This window comes from Ovis canadensis, chromosome 6 (genome assembly GCF_042477335.2).
Source record: "Ovis canadensis isolate MfBH-ARS-UI-01 breed Bighorn chromosome 6, ARS-UI_OviCan_v2, whole genome shotgun sequence".
NCBI lineage: Eukaryota > Metazoa > Chordata > Mammalia > Artiodactyla > Bovidae > Ovis > Ovis canadensis.
In genome coordinates, this window is record NC_091250.1 from 84694536 (window position 1) to 84716937 (window position 22402).

Here is a 22402-nt window from a genome sequence, read left to right on the forward strand (position 1 = left end):
CAAACCATAGGAGTCCCAGAAGAAGAAGAAAAAAAGAAAGACCATGAGAAAATACTTGAGGAGGTAATAGTTGAAAACTTCCCTAAAATGGGGAAGGAAATAATCACCAAAGTCCAAGAAACCCAGAGTCCCAAACAGGATAAACCCAAGGTGAAACACCCCAAGACACATATTAATCAAATGAACAAAGATCAAACACAAAGAACAAATATTAAAAGCAGCAAGGGAAAAACAACAAATAATACACAAAGGGATTCCCATAAGGATAACAGCTGATTTTTCAATAGAAACTCTTCAGGCCAGAAGGGAATGGCAGGACATACTTAAAGTGATGAAAGAAAATAACCTACAGCCCAGATTACTGTACCCAGCAAGGAAATATGAAGGAGAAATCAAAAGCTTTACAGACAAGGAAAAGCTGAGGGAATTCAGCATCACCAAACCAGCTCTCCAACAAATGCTAAAGGATCTTCTCTAGACAGGAAACACAGAAAGGGAGTATAAATTCGAACCCAAAGCAATAAAGTAAATGGCAACGGGATCAAACTTATCAATAATTACCTTAAATGTAAATGGGCTGAATGCCCCAACCAAAAGACAAAGACTGGCTGAATGGATACAAAAACAAGATCCCTATATATGTTGTCTACAAGAGACCCACCTTGAAACAAGGGACACATACAGACTGAAAGTGAAGGGCTGGGAAAAGATATTCCATGCAAATAGAGACCAAAAGAAAGCAGGAGTAGCAATACTCATACTAGATAAAATAGACTTTAAAACAAAGGCTGTGAAAAGAGACAAAGATGGACACTACATAATGATCAAAGGATCAATCCAAGAAGAAGATATAACAATTATAAATATATATGCACCCAACATAGGAGCACCACAATATGTAAGACAAATGCTAATAAGTATGAAAGGGGAAATTAACAATAACACAATAATAGGGGGAGACTTTAATACCCCACTCACATCTATAGATATATCAACTGAATAGAAAATTAACAAGGAAACACAAACTTTAAATGATACAATAGACCAATTAGACCTAATTGATACCTATAGGACATTTCATCCCAAAACAATGAATTTCACCTTTTTCTCAAGCTCACACGGAAACTTCTCCAGGAAGGACACATCCTGGGCCATAAATCTAGCCTTGGTAAATTCAAAAAAATTGAAATCATTTCAAGCATCTTTTCTGACCACAATGAAGTAAGATTAGATGTCAATTACAGGAGAAAAACTATTAAATATTCCAACATATGGAGGCTGAACAACACACTGCTGAATAACCAACAAATCACAGAAGAAATCAAAACAGAAATCACAATATGCATAGAAATGAATGAAAATGAAAACATAACAACCCAAAACCTATGGGATACTGTAAAAGCAGTGCTAAGGGGAAGGTTCATAGCAATACAGGATTACCTCAAGAAACAAGAAAAAAGTCAAATAAATAACCTAACTCTACACCTAAAGCAACTAGAAAAGGAAGAAATGAAGAACCCCAGGGTTAGTAGAAGGAAAGAAATCTTAAAAATTAGGGCAGAAATGAATGCAAAAAAGCAAAAGAGACCATAGCAAAATTCAACAAAGCCAAAAGCTGGTTCTTTGACAAGGTAAGTAAAATTGGCAAACCATTAGCCAGACTCATCAAGAAACAAAGGGAGAAAAATCAAATCAACAAAATTAGAAGCGAAAATGGAGAGATCACAACAGACAACATAGAAATACAAAGGATCATAAGAGACTACTATTAGCAACTATATACAAATAAAATGGACAACTTGGAAGAAATGGACAAATTCTTAGAAAAGTACAACTTTTCAAAACTGAACCAGGAAGAAATAGAAAATCTTAACAGACCCATCACAAGCAGGGAAATTGAAACTGTAATCAGAAATCTTCCAGCAAACAAAAGCCCAGGACCCGATGGCTTCACATCTGAATTCTACCAAAAATTCAGAGAAGAGCTAACACCTATCCTATTCAAACTCTTCCAGAAAATTGCAGAGGAAGGTAAACTTCCAAACTCATTCTATGAGGCCACCATCACCCTAACACCAAAACCTGACAAACATGCCACAAAAAAAGAAAACTACAGGTCAATATCACTGATGAACATAGATGCAAAAATCCTCAACAAAATTCTAGCAAACAGAATCCAACAACATAATAAAAAGATCATACATCATGACCAAGTGGGCTTTATCCCAGGGATGTAAGAATTCTTTAATAACCACAAATCAATCAATGTAATACATCACATTAACAAATTGAAAAATAAAAGCCATATGATTATCTCAATAGATGCAGAGAAAGCCTTTGACAAAAATCAACATCCATTTATGATAAAAAACCCTCCAGAAAGTAGGAATAGAAGGAACATACCTCAACATAATAAAAGCTATATACGACAAACCCACAGCAAACATTATCCTCAATGGTGAAAAACTGAAAGCATTTCTCCTAAAGTCAGGAACAAGACAAGGGTGCCCACTTTCACCACTACTATTCAACATAGTTTTGGAAGTTTTGGCCACAGCAATCAGAGCAGAGAAAGAAATAAAAGGAATCCAAATTGGAAAAGAAGAAGTAAAACTCTCACTGTTTGCAGATGACATGATCCTCTACATAGAAAACCCTAAAGATTTCACCAGAAAATTACTAGAGCTAATCAATGAATATAGTAAAGTTGCAGGATATAAAATCAACACACAGAAATCCCTTGCATTCCTATATTCTAACAGTGAGAAAACAGAAAGAAACTAAGGAAACAATTCCATTCACCATTGCAACAAAAAGAATAAAATACTTAGGAATATATCTACCTAAAGAAACCAAAGACCTATATATAGAAAACTATAAAACACTGATGAAAGAAATCAGAGGACACAAATAGATGGAGAAATATACTGTGTTCAGGGATCAGAAGAATCAATATAGTGAAAATGAGTATACTACCCAAAGCAATCTACAGATTCAATGCTATCCCTATCAAGCTACCAATCGTATTTTTCACAGAGCTAGAACAAATAATTTCACAATTTGTATGGAAATACAAAAAAACCTTGAATAGCTTAAGCAATCTTGAGAAAGAAGAATGGAACTGGAGGAATCAACCTGCCTGACTTCAGGCTCTACTACAAAACCACAGTCATCAAGAGAATATGGTACTGGCACAAAGACAGAAATATAGATCAACGGAACAAAATAGAAAGCCCAGAGATAAATCCACACACCTATGGACACCTTATCTTTGACAAAGGAGGCAAGAATATACAATGGATTAAAGACAATCTCTTTAACAAGTGGTGCTGGGAAAACTGGTCAACCACTTGTAAAAGAATGAAACTAGAACACTTTCTAACACCATACACAAAAATAAACTCAAAATGGATTAAAGATCTAAACATAAGACCAGAAACTATTAAACTCCTATAGGAAAACAGGCAAAATACTCTCCAACATAAACCACAGCAGGATCCTCTATGACCCACCTCCCAGAATACTGGAAATAAAAGCAAAAATAAACAAATGGGATCTAATTGAAATTAAAAGCCTGTGCACAACAAGGAAACTATAAGCAAGCTGAAAAGACAGGCTTCAGAATGGGAGAAAATAATAGCAAACGAAGCAATGGACAAAAAATTAATCTCAAAAATATTCAAGCAACTCCTGCAGCTCAAGTCCAGAAAAATAAGTGACCCAATCAAAAATGGGCAAAAGAACTAAGTAGACATTTCTCCAAAGAAGACATAAAGATGGCTAACAAACACATGAAAAGATGCTCAACATCACTCATTATTAGAGAAATGCAAATCAAAACCACAATGAGGTACCATTTCACGCCAGTCAGAATGGCTGCTATCCAAAAATCTGCAAGCAATAAATGCTGGAGAGGGTGTGGAGAAAAGGGAACCCTCCTACACTGTTGGTGGGAATGCAAACTAGTACAACCACTATGGAGAACAGTGTGGAGATTCCTTAAAAAACTGGAAATAGAACTGCCTTATGACCCAGCAATCCCACTGCTGGGCATACACACTGAGGAAACCAGAATCGAAAGAGACACATGTACCCCAATGTTCATCACAACACTCTTTATAATAGCCAGGACATGAAAGCAACCTAGATGTCCATCAGCAGACGAATGGATAAGAAAGCTGTGGTACATATACACAATAGAATATTACTCAGCCATTAAAAAGAATACACTTGAATCAGTTCTAATGAGGTGGATGAAACTGGAGCCGATTATACAGAGTGAAGTAAGCCAGAAAGAAAAACACCAACATAGTATACTAATACATATGGAATTTAGAAAGATGGTAATGATAGCCCTGTATGTGAGACAGCAAAAGAGACACAGATGTATAGAATGGACTTTTGGACTCTGTGGGAGAGGGAGAGGGTGGGATGATTTGGGAGAATGGCATTGAAGCGTAAATTATCATATGTGAAATGAATCGCCAGTCCAGGTTTGATGCATGATACAGGCTGCTCGGGGCTGGTACACTGGGACGACCCAGGGGGATGGGATGGGGAGGGAGGTGGGAGAGGGGTTCAGGATGGGGAACACATGTACAGCCATGGCAGATCCATGTCAATGTATGGCAAAACCAGTACAATGTTATCAAGTAAAAAAAAAAACAAAAAAATTCTCAAGCTAAGGAGGTCTCTCAATAATTTCATGTTATGATGCACATTTAAAAAATAGTGGCAAAAGAAAAACAAAAACAAAACAAACAACAACAACAAAAATAGTGCCACATAGAAAGGAGCTGGGGTACACTGACACAGCTGCTTTGCCAGCAGCCCCAGGCTCTGCCTGGCAGTTGAGGGCATCTACACACACCTGTAACCCATCTTCCATGGCATATAAGCTAGGAAGCTTTGTTCTAGAATCTACAGCAGTGGTTCACTCGGCTGCTCATCAGAATCACCAGGGGAGCTTTCAAAACAATCTCAGTCCCCCATCACTCTGTCCCAAGCCAAGTTACATGAGAATGTCTCCAAGAACCAGAGGCACCATTGTTCTTAAAACTCCCTAGGTGGTTCCAATATGTTTGGTGGGCTGAGAGCCACTGTCCCCAGTGCTTTGCAAATACGAACATGTATGGGAGTCACCTAGAAATCTTGTCCAAGTGCAGGCACGGACTCGTGCACTCATTCTTGAAGGAGACCAGAGATTCTGCCCTACTAATGACCCAGGTAATGTCAACGGCAATGGCCCGCAGACCCCTATCGAGTAGCAAAGATCTAGGGCAGCAGTTCTCAAACTCTGGTGGTATCAAAACCATCTGGAAAATTAAGGAATAGTAGATGCCCAGGCTCACAGAAGTTAAATATCACCTGCCGCTGCTGCTAGTTAAGTCGCTTCAGTCGTGTCCGACTCTGTGCGACCCCATAGACGGCAGCCCACCAGGCTCCCCCGTCCCTGGGATTCTCCAGGCGAGAACACTGGAGTGGGCTGCCATTTCCTTCTCCAGTGCATGAAAGTGAAAAGTGAAAGTGAAGTCGCTCAGTTGTGCCCAACTCTTAGCAACCCCATGGACTGCAGCCCACCAGGCTCCTTCATCCATGGGATTTTCCAGGCAAGAGTACTGGAGTGGAGTGCCATTAGGCCTCCATTTTTACCACCTTCCCCAGATGATTCTGATATGCATCAAAGTTTGAGAACTACTGACTCAAGTGTTAAAAAAGATTAAGAAAAAGCAATCCACAAGAAAGATGTGTCAGATGTGTTTGATATTCAATATCAAATACCATATATGAGAAATAGCCAAAACTAAGACACAAGCCAGATAAACAGAGAAACTGACAGATAAGCATATGGCAAGAGATTTGTGATAAAGTTCCATATAAACTTGGCACAGAGAAGTTTCCAAAATGAAAAGACATTTTTTTAAAAACGAAGAGTAATTTTAAAATACAGCTTTGGGAGAACTAAAAAATGCTGACCTCCCTGGCCCTGGGAGAATGGGCATTTTTAATGAGAGGAGGACAGAGTAAGAGGAGAGTAGTGTCAGAGCACAAAGCCCTTTGAGGAGAAAGGTACGTTTCTGTGCAGGAGCCACAGGGAGGGACTAAGGCCCTGAAGTGAAAGACAAAAAATACCCAAAAGGACAGGGGGGTAAGATAAACACGTATTTTAAGTTTTTGCCTGAGGCCATCCCTGAACTTTTCAAAAGAAAAAAATTTCTCAGTATCCTCCTATGATGCAGATGGCTCACTCTGCCTGCCCACGACACAGTGCTGAGATGCGAAATATCAGAAGTATAGCTCAGCTGCAATATGGCTTTAATGGCTTCTCTAAACCCGTTTCCTGAATAACCACTATTTATATGATCATTTCTCTGGGATAAAAGTTCATTGAAAACACGTTGTAATTGATGACCTAAAGCCCTTCTGGACGAAGGTGGCAGAAGTCTTAACATTTAAATCCTACAATTTTAGCTTGATTTTTAACTATTTTCAATATCAAAATAAATGATAAGGATATCACACCAGAAGAGATAAGCAGGCATGATGTTTTAAAGAAGACAACTCATAATTCTAGTTTGAAAAATAAATCCTCAAGAATGCAAACCACATTAAGCCATGAAAGGGGCCAAAAAAGATCATAATCATTCCTTCTCTTTTGTCTCAAACAGAAAAAGTTAACGGATCAGCTGGCATCATTTATTTCCTGGAACTCTCTCCTGCACTTTGTTCCTCTGGGAGAGGCAGGAAAGCTGCCACCGCTGCCCCAGAACCCTCAGTGGTGAACAGCAACACCTGGCAGGCTTCTCTCTGTTGGGGAGGTGAGCTCTTAGGCATCGATGAAGGCAGATCCAGGTAAGCCAGCCAACGTCTATTTTCAGGATGATGTACTAAGGGGGAGGGGCAGGCCCTTGAGGAATATCAGCCTGGACAATCAGATGAGAATCTGATGTTGTTCAAAATGTATTGTGAGACTATTCTGTACCTACCCATCCCGGCTTTAAGGCCTCCAAATGTCTCGAGCCTGCCTTCATCAGGTATGCATTGCCAATGTACATATTTCCTCCAGAAAAAAAAAAGTGGGGGGACTTAGTTCTGGGGTTACATTTGTTTGTAACAAGGCTCCCCAATGGTTGAAATTCTTAGCTGGTCTCAAAGCTACAGCCACTGCCATCTGCCCTCCTCAACAGCCCAGGAATTTCTTAGAAGGGAGGGGAAGCAGCCAGCCTCCTAGCTCCCCTTCTCCAAGGGGAATGGGCAGGTAATATCCTTTCTTCTGCTCCCTCACCTATGACCAGCTCTGGCATAACTTTATAGCTTTTTCACCTCCTTGTGATCACAAAACCCTGAGGAAATCAAAACTGGCTTCTTTTCATAGGAATATTAAGAGTCCATGCCAAAAACAGAACCAAGCAGAAGAAACAAAAAAAGCTATCCTGGCCTGCAAAATGCTTTGCAGAGACCATAAATGTGTCCTGGACACCTGGACCCAAGGCATCTGGAGACAAGCGATGAAATGCCAGACCAGCAGGAGGTGCTGAGGTAACTTGGGGGGGACAGGGGAAGGCTCAGCCTCCTGGGAATTAGAGAGTAACCAGCCCCCAGCTCACACAATACATGATACCCAGACGAACTGGGACCTTCTGCCAGGTTGGAGCTGGTGCCTCTACCATGAAAAATGACTTTCTAACAGTCGACGGCCACAGCAAGTCCCTTTAATCTAAAGAGTTCTGAGTAACCTGAACTCCTGATAGAACAATTCTGTCACACAATGCCCACTGATAAAGATCAACAGGGCTTGAAAGAGAAAGACAAATACCATATGGTATCACTTACGTGTGGAATCTAAAATGTGACAGAAATGAGCTCATCTATGAAACAGACTCACAGACACAGAGAATAACAGACTTGCGGTCACTGGGGGGTGTGGGCAGGGGGTGGAGGATTAGGAGTTTGGGGTTAGCAGATGCAAACCATTAAATACAGAATGGATGAACAAGTTCCTACTATACAGCACAGGGAACTATATTCAATATCCTGTGACAAACCAAAAAAGAATGCATATATAAGTATAACTGAATTACCGTGAGGGACAGCAGAGATTAACACCACACTGTATATCAACTATCCTTAAATAGAATAAACTTTTTTAAAATGAATGAATAAAAACCAACAATGCCCTGAGCTGATGAGGCATTCTAAGCAATGGGAAGGGCCACCCAGACCACCTGGCCTGCACCCCCACTACCAGCCACTCTCTAGACGTGTTTAATGTCCTGCAAAGCACCAATTCCTGTCTGTGGATTCCCACTAGACTGTAAGCGCCACGAGATACACACCTGACGCTAGCTAGCCCTTGACCTCCGGTGTACAGAAGAGTGGGGCTAATTGTGAATTAAAAGGAGGAGAAAGCAGTGAGGACAGGACAGTGAATTGTGTCTCCACAGAGTATTAAAAAGCAGAGACATCACTTTGTCAACAAAGGTCCATATAGTCAAAGCTATGGTTTTTCCAGTAGCCATATACAATAAGAGTTGGACCATAAAGAAGGCTGAGTGGCGAAGAATTTATGCTTTTGGCATCAATTGTGGTGTTGGGAAGATGCTTGAGTCCTTTGGACTGCAAGGAGATCAAACCAGTCAATCCTAAAGGAAATCAACCATGGATATTCATTGGAAGGACTGATGCTGAAGCTCTAATACTCTGGCCACCCGATGCAAACAGTTGACTTATTGGAAAAGACCCTGATGCTGGCAAAGATTGAAGGCAGGAGAAGGGGGCAACCGAGGATGAGATGATTATACAGCATCACTGACTCAAGGACATAATTTGAACAAATTATGAGAGATAGCTGAAGGACAGGGAAGCGAGGTGAGCTGCAGCCTATGGGGTCACAAAGAATCAGATACAATTTAGCAACTGAACAACAACAAATCAACTCTGAGCACATTTTCAACCACAAGTCAAAACACAGTATCTGCAGGAACCCTGGGCCTGTGTTACTCTTACATTCAGGGAACCTTACCTCCCCTCAACCCTAATTAGGAGAAGGCCTTCTTCCATGAATGAGCTCTACACAATGCTGCGAGATAGAGGAAAAGGTAATGCCCTCATTGGTTCTCAGTTCAAACGTACGTAATTTTTAAAATCAAAGACTAGATTAGCTTAGAAAAAGAAAGGAATGGTAGGCATCAGTAGCATTTTTCAGCTTAATTGTGTGACTGTGATTGGGTGTGTCTGTGTGTGTGGAGAGGCAGATGAGGGCCCAAAGCACACATCTGTATTAAAGACTAAAACCTTATTTTTAAAGTTAATGACTAATGACTTCCACTTGATCCCCTCACTCCCCAGCAGGACTCTTCTCTAGACAACATATACTTATTTCTAATCTCTCTTGGGAAAGAAGAAATAGAAAATAATAGGATTACACTGGTTTAACAGAAAGGAAGATTATCTTCTGAAGAAATACAGGAAATTTTCCCCCATGACTTATTAGCCTCATCAAAAACTCAGACCACAGTCAGAATTCATGAGGTTACCTTAGACAGTGGGTAATAGATGTGTTCTGCTCCACATCAACAGAAAGGTCAAGAAAATCTTCATCTTTGCTGCTAACCTGAAGCAAAAAAAGGAAGAAGTATTAGGTATAAAATACATAATAGACAAGCAGGTATAATTTTGAATACTTACAGAGAACCAAAACCTGTAACTGCAGTTAAAGGCAGGTGTGACTTTGTATATTCACTGGCAACAGGTTAACCTTGAAAACAATCCCAAACAAGAGAAAACTCGAAATTCTTAGGAAACTCTAAACCTTACCTGTATCCCAGCTTTGACTCAGACTTTTCACAATTATAACTCAACCAGATTTCTCTTCCTGTCCTTTCACTTCCCCCACTGTTTCAAAGCAAGAAGTATCAGACAGGTATCCTTACAGCTCACCCTGGCAGAATGGTTAACAATGGAAATAGAAAAATGACAAGAGCCTTATAAACCTACTGCTCAGATGACTGCCCTCCATTAAGCTGTCTGCACTTCCTGCCAGTGCCCTGAAATCACTCCCCTCCTCTGGTGCCTCGTCATTCGAACTGTATGTGGGGCTGGCGAGCTGAAAGTGCTACGGGCTGGAGGGCTACCCTGCCTGCACACACAGCCATCTTCTGGCCCAGCAAGTGCCATCCTGCAGAACGCCCACTGCTGTCTGGGGTACCACCCAGACCTGGACTTGGAGCTTGGGCTGCTTTGCTTGCTAAGTCACTTCACTCATGTCCGACTCTGGTGATCCCATGGACTATAACCTGCCAGGCTCCTCTGTCCGTGGGATTTTCCAGGCAAGAATACTGGAGTGGGTTGCCATGCCTTCCTCCAGAGGATCTTTCCGACCCAGGGACTGAACTCACATCTCTAATTTCTCCTGTGCTGGCTGAGTCGATCATCAGTCCCGACTGTTTCTTAGCCTGCACAGCTAACACCACACCACTTCTGAGTCTGTACTTAATGAAGCTCACCAGCTAGCCTAGCATTTCACCATCTTGGAGTAGGAGAGACAAACTAGCCCAGCAGCAACTTTAAGATGCCCAGTCACCTGGCAGCAAACAAAAATAATACACCTATAAACGTGACAACTATCCTAGGAGCCAGTACTCCAACATTCAGAGACGTGGACACAATCCTTCATGCTTTTATTACCACACCAAAGAATGGGTACTGGCAGTTGCCCAGCTCCATATCCTGTCTCTGCTACTTACAGTAGACGACTTTAGCTACTCTGTACCTCAGTTTCCTCATCTGTGAAGTGGGAGCAGTAAGAGTAGCTATTTCATAAGGTTGTTATGAGAATGAAAGAAACTAATACATGTAAAGTGCTTTAAGAAGTCAGTACTCAACAAATCCGGGGGGGGGGGTGGTGGGCAAAATATTTTAAATGGTCTGAAATGGTCAAATAGTTGGGAATAGGTTACTATGTTGTGGGCATAATATTACATGAAATACGAGACTCCTCTCCTGCACTTCCGCCACCACCATGAGAAAGGTAACCCAGGCTGGCCCAGTGACTGCTCCCCTGAAGATGAGAGCTCACAGAGGAGAGTGGTTCTCACTAAGGTGTCCTGGTCAAGCCCAGACTAGAGCTCAACCCCCACCAGCCTGTGGATACATGTGTGAGACAGCTGAGATGCAGACCAACAGGTTTGGGCAAGGCCAACTGGATCAGGCAACTCCCCACCAACCCAAGGCTGCAGAATTATAGTGAAAAAATATCAGAGTTGATTTAAGCCTCAGAGTTTTGGGGAAGTCTAACAAAGCAACAAATAACCAATAGAACTACTTAACATGACAGGCATTCGTCCTTTCCTTGCACCTGGCAGATAGTGTGTTTTTTTACAATTTGAAGATTTGTGGCAACTGCGTGTCAGGCAAGTCTATCGGTAACAGCATTTGCTCACTTCATGTCTCTGTGTCACATTTTGGTAATTTTTGCAGCATTTAAAAATTTTTAATTATTATTATGTCTTACGGTGATCTATAATCAGTGATCTTTGATGTTACTACTATGGCTTACTGAAGGTTCAAATGATGATTATCATTTTTTAGATTTAAGTATTTTTTAATTAAGGTATATAGTGAAGTGAAGTCGCTCAGTCGTGTCCGACTCTTTGCGACCCCATAGACTGTAGCCTACCAGGCTCCTCTGTCCATGGGATTTTCCAGGCAATAGTACTAGAGTGGGTTGCCATTTCCTTCTCCAGGGGATCTTCCCAACCCAGGGCTCAAACCCGGGTCTCCTGCATTGTAAACAGACGCTTTACCATCTGAGCCACCAGGGAAGTCCAATTAAGGTACATACATTTTTTAAATGCAATGCTATTGTACACTTAAAAGACTACAATATAGTGTAAAAATAACTTTCACATGCACTGGGAAACCAAAAAATTTGTGTGACTTGCCTCTTTGTAATATTCACTTTACTGCAGTGACATGAAACCAAACTCACAATACCTCCAAGGTATGTCTGTATATACTTTTTATTTTTATTCATTTATTGTCAGTTTCCCCCTTACTAAAATGAAAGTCTGAAAGACTGGCTTCAGTAATGACTAAGATCCTGTCTTCCGGCACTCCTCCAGAAAACTATAAACTCAGATAAAGCAACAGGGAAGAAACAAAGACAGACAGATGGGTGGTCCACATTTGGGAGGAAGAAGAGTTGCAAAGGATGAATTCATAGTTTCACAGCCTTCAGCTGGGGATTCATGGGGCGAAAATGCTATCTTTCTGGTTTAGGAGTCAGAAAAACCAACCTGGGAAACCACGTCCACTAAGAAGGGAAAAAATCTGAGACGGTATTCCCAACTCTGTCTGCCCACATCTCTGGCTGACCCCTGAGCCATGCTCACACAGAGTACAGTCACAGCAACACGGCTGGAGACAAGAGGGCTGACCCAAGAGCCAAACTGCTGCCTAAGAAACAGAGTCTGCGGTTTGAGTCCAACCAACACAACTACCTGCTAAAACTAAAGAAACTCATTGAAGAAAAGTAGCAGAACCCAGAGACTCTCAAACTCAATGTTCTCAGTGTCCTAGATATGATCCAAATTTACAATATGTGAAGAATCAGGAAAATGGAAAATATTCTTAAATAAAAGGAAATAACTGAGACCAATCCTGGGATGCCCCAGATATTGGAAGTAACAAACAATGATTCTAAAGAAGCAATTGTAATTATCTTCAATAAAGTGAAATATAATATATTCACAGTGAACCAAAACATAAGACAGCAGAGAAATAGAAACAAACAAAAAAAGAATCAAATGGAAATTCCAGAACTAAAAAATTAATACACTGTTGGACTTAACAGAGATCTGGAGAGAGATCAGTGGATCTGAAGACAGAACAATAGAAATTATTCAATGAGAATAAAGGAAGAAAAAAGATTTAAATAAAAATTAATAGATACTCAATAAACCTGTTAGAAAATATCATAAACTAACAGGAGTCCCAGAAGGGGAGGAGAGAGAATAGGGCAGAAAAACTATTTGAAAAATAATGGCTGAATATTCCCTAAATTCAGTGAAAGATATAGATTGAAGATACTCAACAAGAATCAAGCAGGATAAATACAAAGAAGGCCAGCCAAGGTCAAACTGTTGAAAGCCAAAGGTGAAAAAGCAAATCTTAAAAACATGTAGAGAGAAATGACACATTACAGGGAGTTCCCTGGTGATCTAATGATTGGAATTCTGGGCTTTCGTGACTGTGGCCCGGGTTCAAATCCTGGTTGGGGAACGGAGATCCCACAAATTTTTTTTTTTCCCCAAAAAAAATGACACATTACCAGAGAATGATTTCACTGGACACTGGTCTCTCATCAAAAACTCAAGGGCCGGAAGACACTGAACTTCTTTAGTGTGCTAAAGGAAAAACTATCAGAACAGAATTCCGGTATCTGATAAATATATCCTTCAAGAATGAAGACCAAAAAATGAACAGAATTCATTATTAACAGAACTGCACCACAAGAAAGGTTAAAGAAAATTCTTTAAACCAAAGGAAAAGTTACCAGATGGAAATCCAGATCCTCAAGAAGAAATGAAAAGCATCGAAAATGGGAACTGTGATTTTGTCTTGTGGGGGTTATAATATGTGTAAATGTAATACATATAATTACAGCACAAAAGACAAGGAAGGTTGGGGTGGAAGGAATAGGCACCTACACAGTTATGAGTTAACTATGTTTTATGCGAAATGTAACATTAGTATTAGGTTGGTGCAAAACTAATTGTGGTTTTGCAACATTGAAATTTGCCATCTGATATTAGAATATGTTTTAAATAAAAGTGGTTATATTATACATCATTTTAAAACACATTTCTCACTTTGTTTTTTGCTAATGATTTATTACTTGCTGTTCATTTTATATTTATTTTAGACTATGGAAATGACGTTAGACAAAAACCAAATTCAAGCGATTTTCTTCTTTGAGTTCAAAATGGGTCATAAAGCAGCAGAGATTAACTTCCAACATCAACATGTTTGGTCCAGGAACAGCTAACGGACGTACAGTGCAGTGGTGGTTCAAGAAGTTTTGCAAAGGAGACGAGAGCCTTGAAGATAAGCAGTGCAGTGACCAGGCACTGGAAGTTGATAATGACAAACAGAGACATCATCGAAGCTGATCCTCTTATAATTACAGAAGTTGCCAAAGAACTCAACGCTGATCAATTCTATGGTTGTCTGGCATTTGAAGCAAATTGGAAAGGTGAATAAGCTTGATTAAGTGAATGTTTCGTGTGTTAGTCACTCAGTCATACCTGACTCTTTGCGACCCCATGGACTGTAGCCTGCCAGGCTCCTCTGTCCATGGGATTCTCCAGGCAACAATAGTGGAGTGGGTTGCCATTCCCTCCTCCAGGGGATCTTCCTGACCCACGAATTGAACCTGGGTCTCCTGCACTGCAGCTGATTCTTTACCATCTCAGCCACCAGGGAAGCCCTGAATGCCTCATAAGATGACTGCAAATCAAAAAAAAATTGTCGTTTTCATGTGTCATCTTTTCTTTTCTACGCAACTACAAAGAACCATTTCTTGATTGGATTGTGACACTGGATGAAAAGTGGATTTTATACAATAACTGGCGATGGCCAGCTCAGAGGCTGGACTGAGAAGCAGCTCCAAAGCACACTTCCCAAAGCCAAACTTGCACCAAAAAAAGGTCATGGTCACTGGTAGTCTGCTGACTGTCGGATCCACTACAGCTTTCTGAGTCCCAGTGAAACCATTATATCTGAGAAGCGTGCTCAGCAAATTGATGAGATGCACTGACAACTGCAGCACCTCGCACCCAGCAGTGGTCAACAGGAAGGGCCCAGCTCTTCTCCACGACAACGCCTGACTGCACATCGCACAACCAACATGCCAAAAGTTGAACGAACTGGGCCACAAAGGTTTGCCCCACCCGCCACATTCACCTGACTTCTTGCCAATCAACTACCACTTCTTCAAGCATCTCCACAACATTTGCAGGGAAAACACTTCCACAACCAGCAGGAGGCAGAAAATGTTTCCAAGAGTTCATCAAATCCCAAAGCAGGGATTTTTATGCTAAAGGAATAAACAAACTTATTTCTTCTCATTGGCAAAAATATGTTGATTGTAATGGCTCCTATTTTGATTAATAAAGATATGTTTGAGCCTAGTTATAATGATTTAAAATTCACGGTCCAAAACTACAATTACATTTGCACCAACCTAATAACTTTAAGTGGACTGTGCAAAGTATACTATACTCTTCAAAGACACACTAAGAGAAAAATTAAAATGGAATTATTAAATATAATACATACATATACATGCACAAATAATCCAAAAAGGGGAAAGAAAAAAAAAATCAAAGAAAGAGGAATAGAACTCAGAAGGAAAAATAGAAAATACTAAAATGGAGCATCAAACCCAACCATGTTAATAATTAAACACTTTTTTCAAGTAAAAGTTTTAAGTTGGACTTATTTTTAAAAGCAAGACCAGTTATATACTGTCCACAAGTATACTTTAAATATAAAGAAATAGATAAGCTAAAAATAAATGGGTGGAAAAGATATACTATGTAAAGAGTTAACATGCATATATAGTGGGCTATTTAATATAAGAAAACAAATTTTAGACAAAATTATAAGTAAAAAAGCTATTTCCTAATAATTGGGTCAATTTACTAGAAAAACATAATAAAAAATATAGAAGTCCTTCGTAGAAGTGTGAAAGTGAAAGTCACTCAGTCGTGTCCGAGTCTTTGCAACCCCAAGAACTATATACACTCCTTGGAATTCTCCAGGCCGGAATACTGGAGTGGGTAGCAGTTCCCTTCTCCAGGGAATCTCCCCAACTCAGGGATCGAACCCAGGTCTCCCACATTGCAGATTCTTTACCAGCTGAGCCACCAGGGAAGCCTAAGAATACTGGAGTGAGTAGCTTATCCCTTCTCCAGGGGATCTTCCTGACCCAGGAATCAAACCAGGGTCTCCTGCATTGCAGGTGGGTTTTTTACTAGCTGAGCTACTAGGGAAGCCCTAATTACTTGTAGCAAAGTCTCAAAAATACATGAAGTTGGAACACTTCACCAAGAAAAAAAAAGAATGAACCACATACTATAACACAGATATAAAAGAAATCAGATACAAAAGACATTTGTATGATTCTAATTATATGAAATGTTCAAAAAAGGTAAATATCTAAAGACAGAAGTTGATATAATCCCACAAGATGATATCACGTTCCCATTCTTGATGCCGCTCAATACAAAGGATCTTATCGATGTGGTGGAAATGTTTTAAAACTGGATTATGGTAGAGTTGCATAATCCAGCAAATCACCAAAAATATATATATATATATATATATTTTTTGCACTGAATGGATAAATTTTATGGTACATAAACTGCACCTCAACAAAGTTGTTTTTAAAAAGTAAAAAAAATTCATGAAGCAAAAACTGACAGGATTAGAGGGAGAAATAAGACAATCCCACATTATGGTTAGATATTTTAAGATTTCTTTCTCAACAAATGACATAAAACCCGGGGGCGGGGGGCAGGCAGAGGAGGTAAGAAAAACACAGACAATCTGAATAACTCTACCAATCATCATGGCCTACTGATAATTATAGAATACTATACCCAGCCACTGCAAAATACAAATTGCGTTTGACTCAACGGTTCTTAATAAGGGAAACTTTGCCTTTCAGGGGATATTTGGCCATGTCTACAGACATCTTTGTTGTGACATCTTTGGGGATGCTACTGGCATCCAGTAGGTAAGCCAGGGATGCAGCTAACCATGCTCAGGGCAGCACCCCACAACAAAGAAACATCGGATCCGAACGGCTACCAGTTCTAAGGTTGAGACACCCTGTTTTCAAGTACATTTACCAAGACAGACACTGTGTTAGGATCCAAAACATGTTACAACAAATTTTAAAAGACTGAAATCATACAGAGTATATTCCTTAACTAAAACAGAATGAAACTGGAAAACATTAAGAAACCTGGGAAAACACCAGGTATTTGAAAATTAAACAACATACTTCTAAGCAATACATGAGTAAAAGGAAAAAAAGACACAAGAGAAATTAGAAAATATTTTGAGCTAGTGACGAAGAAAACATAGCAGGATTTGAGAGACGCAACCAGCATTGGTTGCATGCTAAAAGGAAAAAGTATAGCTTTAAACGTGTACGTTAGTAAATAAAAAAGCAGGGACTGTCTTTTCTGTTTGCTTTAACTGCTATATCTCTGGTACATAAAACAATTTCCATTATTTACTAGATTAATAGTAATATTCACTAAATAAATGAATACAAAACTGAACAAAAGACTGAACAAATGAAAAGATATCTAAATGCCAACAGTGGCATCTGGGTGGCAGAATTATGGATGATTTACTGTTTATAAATGCTTGTTCCTGATTTTTAAAAACATAATTCATGGGTATCATATTTTTTTTAATCAACAAAACTTTTTAGAAACTCAAATGGCTCTTCTTTGAGAGATAATAAAAGGATTCTAGCCAACTGAAATTCACACATAATTTAGATAGTTCTACTAAAGTTCTCCATACTTAAAGGGGGATAAAAACAAAGAAACACTGTCTCCCTTTAGATGCAAATCTTTTCCTCTACTTAATTATTCTAGGGAGAGGGAAGAAAGGTACGCATCTAATTAAAGGACTGGAGAAAGTTATTGTAACTTTCTCAATTCCCAGCGCAAACTGCTTCCAGAATTAAGAGTGAGCAAGCACTGCTCAGGTGGGTCAGCCACGCCAGGGACATCAAAACATGGCACTAACTCTTCCATGGGGATTTTTCTCTCTCCCTCTCCATCTCAGACTGACATAGTCAAGAGCAGTGAGTGATCAAGCAACTTCCCCCCCACCCCTTTTCTCTCTTCCCAGGAAACTGCCAGAAAATAAAACCATTTTCTTCCCACACAGAAGAATCTCATTCTGGTCTAAGTGAAAACACAGCTTGTCTCCAAGGAAACATATATATCGCTAAGACTCCAACACTCTCAGCAGGTACAGGCTACATCTTATTCTCCTTTCTTCCCTCCTGATTCTGGGCATGGACTTCCTCAGAAACTAATTTTAAAAGAGTGAAAGAGATCCTACTTGCTCTTCTTTTTAATTACAAATTAATAGAACAAATTAATATACAGGGCATACATAAAAAATCAGGAGCTTTGCTAAGTTCCTGAGTAATTAAAATCCTATTCAAATGTGCTTCTAAATTCCCAGCAGCCTTTGCTAGGCTTAGCAGTAAAGGTGACCAGGTGGCAGCTCCATGCTGTTCAGCCAGGAACTGAAAACTGGCTTAGGGGCGATGCCAAGAAGGTGGTCTCAGGCAAAGTGGCAATGACAGCCCACCTGAATCCCAGGAACTCAGCACCAGTACTCATCATGCTGAGTGCCCATCCCCCACTGCTCCTCTGTACAGGGCTCAGAAGCTCTGCTGAATCAATTTTAACCTTGGCAAACAGAGCAAGGAGGAGCCTACAACTGGTACTTAATAAAGCAGCTCTTCAGACAAACTTTTGGCTCTAGCAACAGATATAAATGCGTTAAAGCCACTGAGAAGCTATGAAAACCACAAATTTGCAAAGCAAAAACAGAAAGAGGGGAAAATGAACAACAATAACAAAATTAAGCTCCAGTTGGTGCAGCAAATCTTGTGATCCAAGCAGAGGACAACCAAGGGAGTGCTGAGGCTAGACTAGAAAATCCCATGCCTCAATTCTAAAGTAGCTTGCTCAAGCTCATCTGGAAAATTCAGCACAGGATAAGCCCCTTAAAATTGTCTCCCCAATTCTACTGCAGAATGAAAACCGGCTATTCTCCATAAACCTTTCCCTTGACATTTGCACTGCAATCCCAGGCAACATTTACAAAGGGTGAGACCCAGAAAAAGACAAAAAACATTGTTGTCTGAAAGCATGAAGACTGGCACAAAAAGGTTTTTGCACAATTGGAGGAACTACCAGCTGAGGCTGCCCAAACAGCGAGGCTCCCCCAGGGGTCAATTTGCTGCTCCAGATCCAGTGTAGTTTAATCCCACTGTGAGCACTCACTAATGGCCTTGGCAATTCTGCCGGAAGCACTCTGAAAAGGCTGCTTGCCCGGGGCAGAGGACAGCGCTCAAATGGGGCCCTGTATTTCCCATCCTGTGAAGGAAAACTTTACCTTAAGGTCTTCTTTTACGCTAAATTCTCAACATTCTACAATAACAACAATGAAAAAGCCTGCAGACTATGTATTTTCTTAGAAAGTATACGGCTTTCTAACAATCAGAGCTTTCTAAAAATGGAAGGCGTCGTCTGGGGAGATTGGGTTCCCTATCACTGGGCAGAATCCAGCGGATGCTGGTGACCAACTGGCTAGGACGTCACTGGAGGGACTTGGGCACAGGGAGAAAAAGGATTAGGTGACTCCTAGGATCCCAACCAGTTAAAATCTCTAAGAAAATGGAGGTGATTATCCAAGTAACTCCAGAGGGGGTAAAAAAAAAAAAAAAAAACCTCTTGCCACAAATCTAATCATTGCTATAGAACACAGGAAGCCCAGTCTCTCCCTCTGTGATGTAGAGGGGTGGGATGGGAGAGGGAAGGGAGGCTCAAGAAGGAGGGGAGATATGTATAATTACGACTGATTCACATTGTTGTAGGGCAAAAACCAACACTGTAAAGCAATTATCCTCCATTTAAAAAATAAATTAAAAAAATAAAATTGTGGTGGGGGGAAAAAGATCCAGGTTTTTCAAAGTGCACCATCCTCCACAAAGACAGTCTCATTGTTTTCTGCAAATGAAGTATAAATGGTTGGAATGGTTGGAATCCCACTGAAACAAACACTATGGTATGATCCAAAAGTTTTGGAGGAATCTGTGGGCACAGGCTTCTGATCCACAGTAAGTGAAAGGTAAAGTAAGTGAAGTTGCTCAATCGTGTCCGACTCATTGCGACCCCGTGGACTGTAGCCCACCAGGCTCCTTCCTCCATGGGATTCTCCAGGAAAGAATACTGGAGTGGGTTGCCATTTCCTTCTCCAGGGGATCTTCCCAACCCAGGGATCGAACCGGGGTCTCCCGCATTGCGGGCAGATGCTTTAACCTCTGAGCCCCTCCACAAACTAACAGGCTCAGTAACAGCTTCTGCAGTACAGCTGTCTGGGGGTGCAACCTTTGTATTTGTTGGGATCAACTGACCTGTTCTTAGACAAAAAAAAAAAAAAAAGAAATTACAAATGTGACTGAGCCTACCTGAAAATCCATGCAGAGAATCACAAGATAGATTCAGTAACTGTGTTCATTTCAAAGAACCAAAAGGATTAGACAATCTGGGGAGGGTTACCTGGCTAAATGAAGAGATGTGATGACCCATTGTTCTGGTTCTTGTATCATAAGCTCACAGAATACTCTGTCCTCCTTCATAGAATTTTGCAATCATAATTACAAAACTCATTATTTGTCTTGTCATGTCTATCATTCATGCTTAAACTTCCAGAAAGGCAAAGGTCTCACTGCATCCTCAGTGTCTCTATCTCTACTTAGTACATGTGAAAAAGAAAAACAGGTGTTTATTGAATAAAAGAATACTTGTCTATACAGCCACTATATTACTAAAATGAAGATATCTGAGAATAGTGGGTATAGACAAGAAGGTAGAGAAATGAGAATACTTATACACCAGGTGGGAATTTGATATTTTCAAATGAGTTTAATGATAAGCACACCTAATGACCTAACAAATTTACTTCTGTGCATATATCCTAAAGAAACTAAATTTATATATATGTTAGAATGCTCATTGTTCATAGTTGCCCCAAATTGAAAACAACTAAATATCCATCAGCAATAAAATGGATTTATGAATTGTGATATTTTCAGGCAATAATTAATTTAATAGAGAGCAAATGTTAAGTAATCGCAAATAAATAGCTTGTATCATAAAAATAATAGAGTTGTATAAATACTGACAGGACACTGAGAATGAATGAACTAAAGCATCATGTAACAACACAAATAAATCTCACAAGGGTTAGTGAGGAAAAAAAACTAGGATGCAAAAGAACACGTATTATATGATTTCATTCATATAGAGATCAAAAACAAGGCAAACTGAACCATATGTTTTAAGGAGGCAAAGATAAGTTCTGAGTTCTACCAAACATTCAAAATGTATACAAACTCTCCCAAAGAAAATGGACTATGTATGGATCATGTTTGGATCCTGATTTGAATTAACTAGCCATTTAAAAAAAAACCAGACATACTCAGAGAAACTTGAACGCTGAGTGAATAATAATCTAAAGAATCATTTTTAGGTGTGATAATGGTATTGTACTAGTGTTTTAAAAAATTTTTTTTTTCCTTACCTTTTATTATCTTTCAGAGATTTATAGCAAAGTAATGAAGAAATGGTGGCTCAGACGGTAAAGCGTCTGTCTACAATGCAGAAGACCTGGGTTCGATCCCTGGGTTGGGAAGATCCCCTGGAGAAGGAAATGGCAATCCACTCCAGGACTACTGCCTGGAAAATCCCATGGACAGAGGAGCCTGGTGGGCTACAGCCCACGTGGTCGCAAAGAGTCGGACACGACTGAGCGACTTCACTTCAATGAAGAAATGAGAAATGATGTTACCTGGGACTTCCTTAAAAACAGACCCATTCAGTGAAGAGGGATATGACAGGAAAGATGATCAAGATGCGTCAGTGTGCTAACAATCATTGACCCCAAGTAATAGACATATGGATTTATTACACATTCTACTTCTATATTCCATTGAATTTTAATGGAATATAAAATATAAAGGAACAGAAGGAGAAAGGGAGGGAGGAGAAATCTCTAGATAGATAGATAAATATGTGTAGAAAATGTTTTGGCAGGATATATTTCAAAATGTTAAAATGTTTAAGTGGTTATCTCTGGGCTAACATGATCACAATTTTTAGAAAATGTTACAAATCTATCATCTCTAGTGGAGATTACTGGTAACTCTTAGTCTCTTTTTGCTTAGCTATGTTTTCTAATTATTTCTAAAATGAACATATCAGAATGCTTTAAAACTTGTTTAAAAGGATAGAAGACTGCCAAAAAACAAAAAGCCTCCCACTTAAGTTCACATTTCTTAACCATTTCTGGGTCCTAGTCCCCTTGCAGAATCTGATGAAAATCATTCTCTCCCCTAGAAATGCCAATCCTTCAGAATTTTTCAGAATGTGAAACTTTGAGACTCCAAATGAGCCCATACTCTCCATATTGTTAGTAGTTATACTAATAAATAATAAAAGCTGACTTTTACTGCATACTTGGTATGTGCCAAGCACAGGTTTTAAGTTCTTTCCAAGAGTTAACTCGTTTAACC

At 39.8% G+C, this 22402-nt stretch overlaps 1 protein-coding gene across 2 annotated transcripts in view; it reads right to left on the reverse strand.

Annotated features, from left to right (window-relative positions):
* The window catches only part of USP46 (ubiquitin specific peptidase 46), a 73810-nt gene that overhangs the window by 17849 nt on the left and 33559 nt on the right, over window positions 1-22402 (reverse strand). For both annotated transcript variants that reach the window (XM_069593092.1, XM_069593093.1), the window contains exon 5: window positions 9537-9613. In XM_069593092.1, the coding sequence (XP_069449193.1) occupies window positions 9537-9613 (77 nt within the window). The remainder of the gene's footprint in view (window positions 1-9536; window positions 9614-22402) is intronic.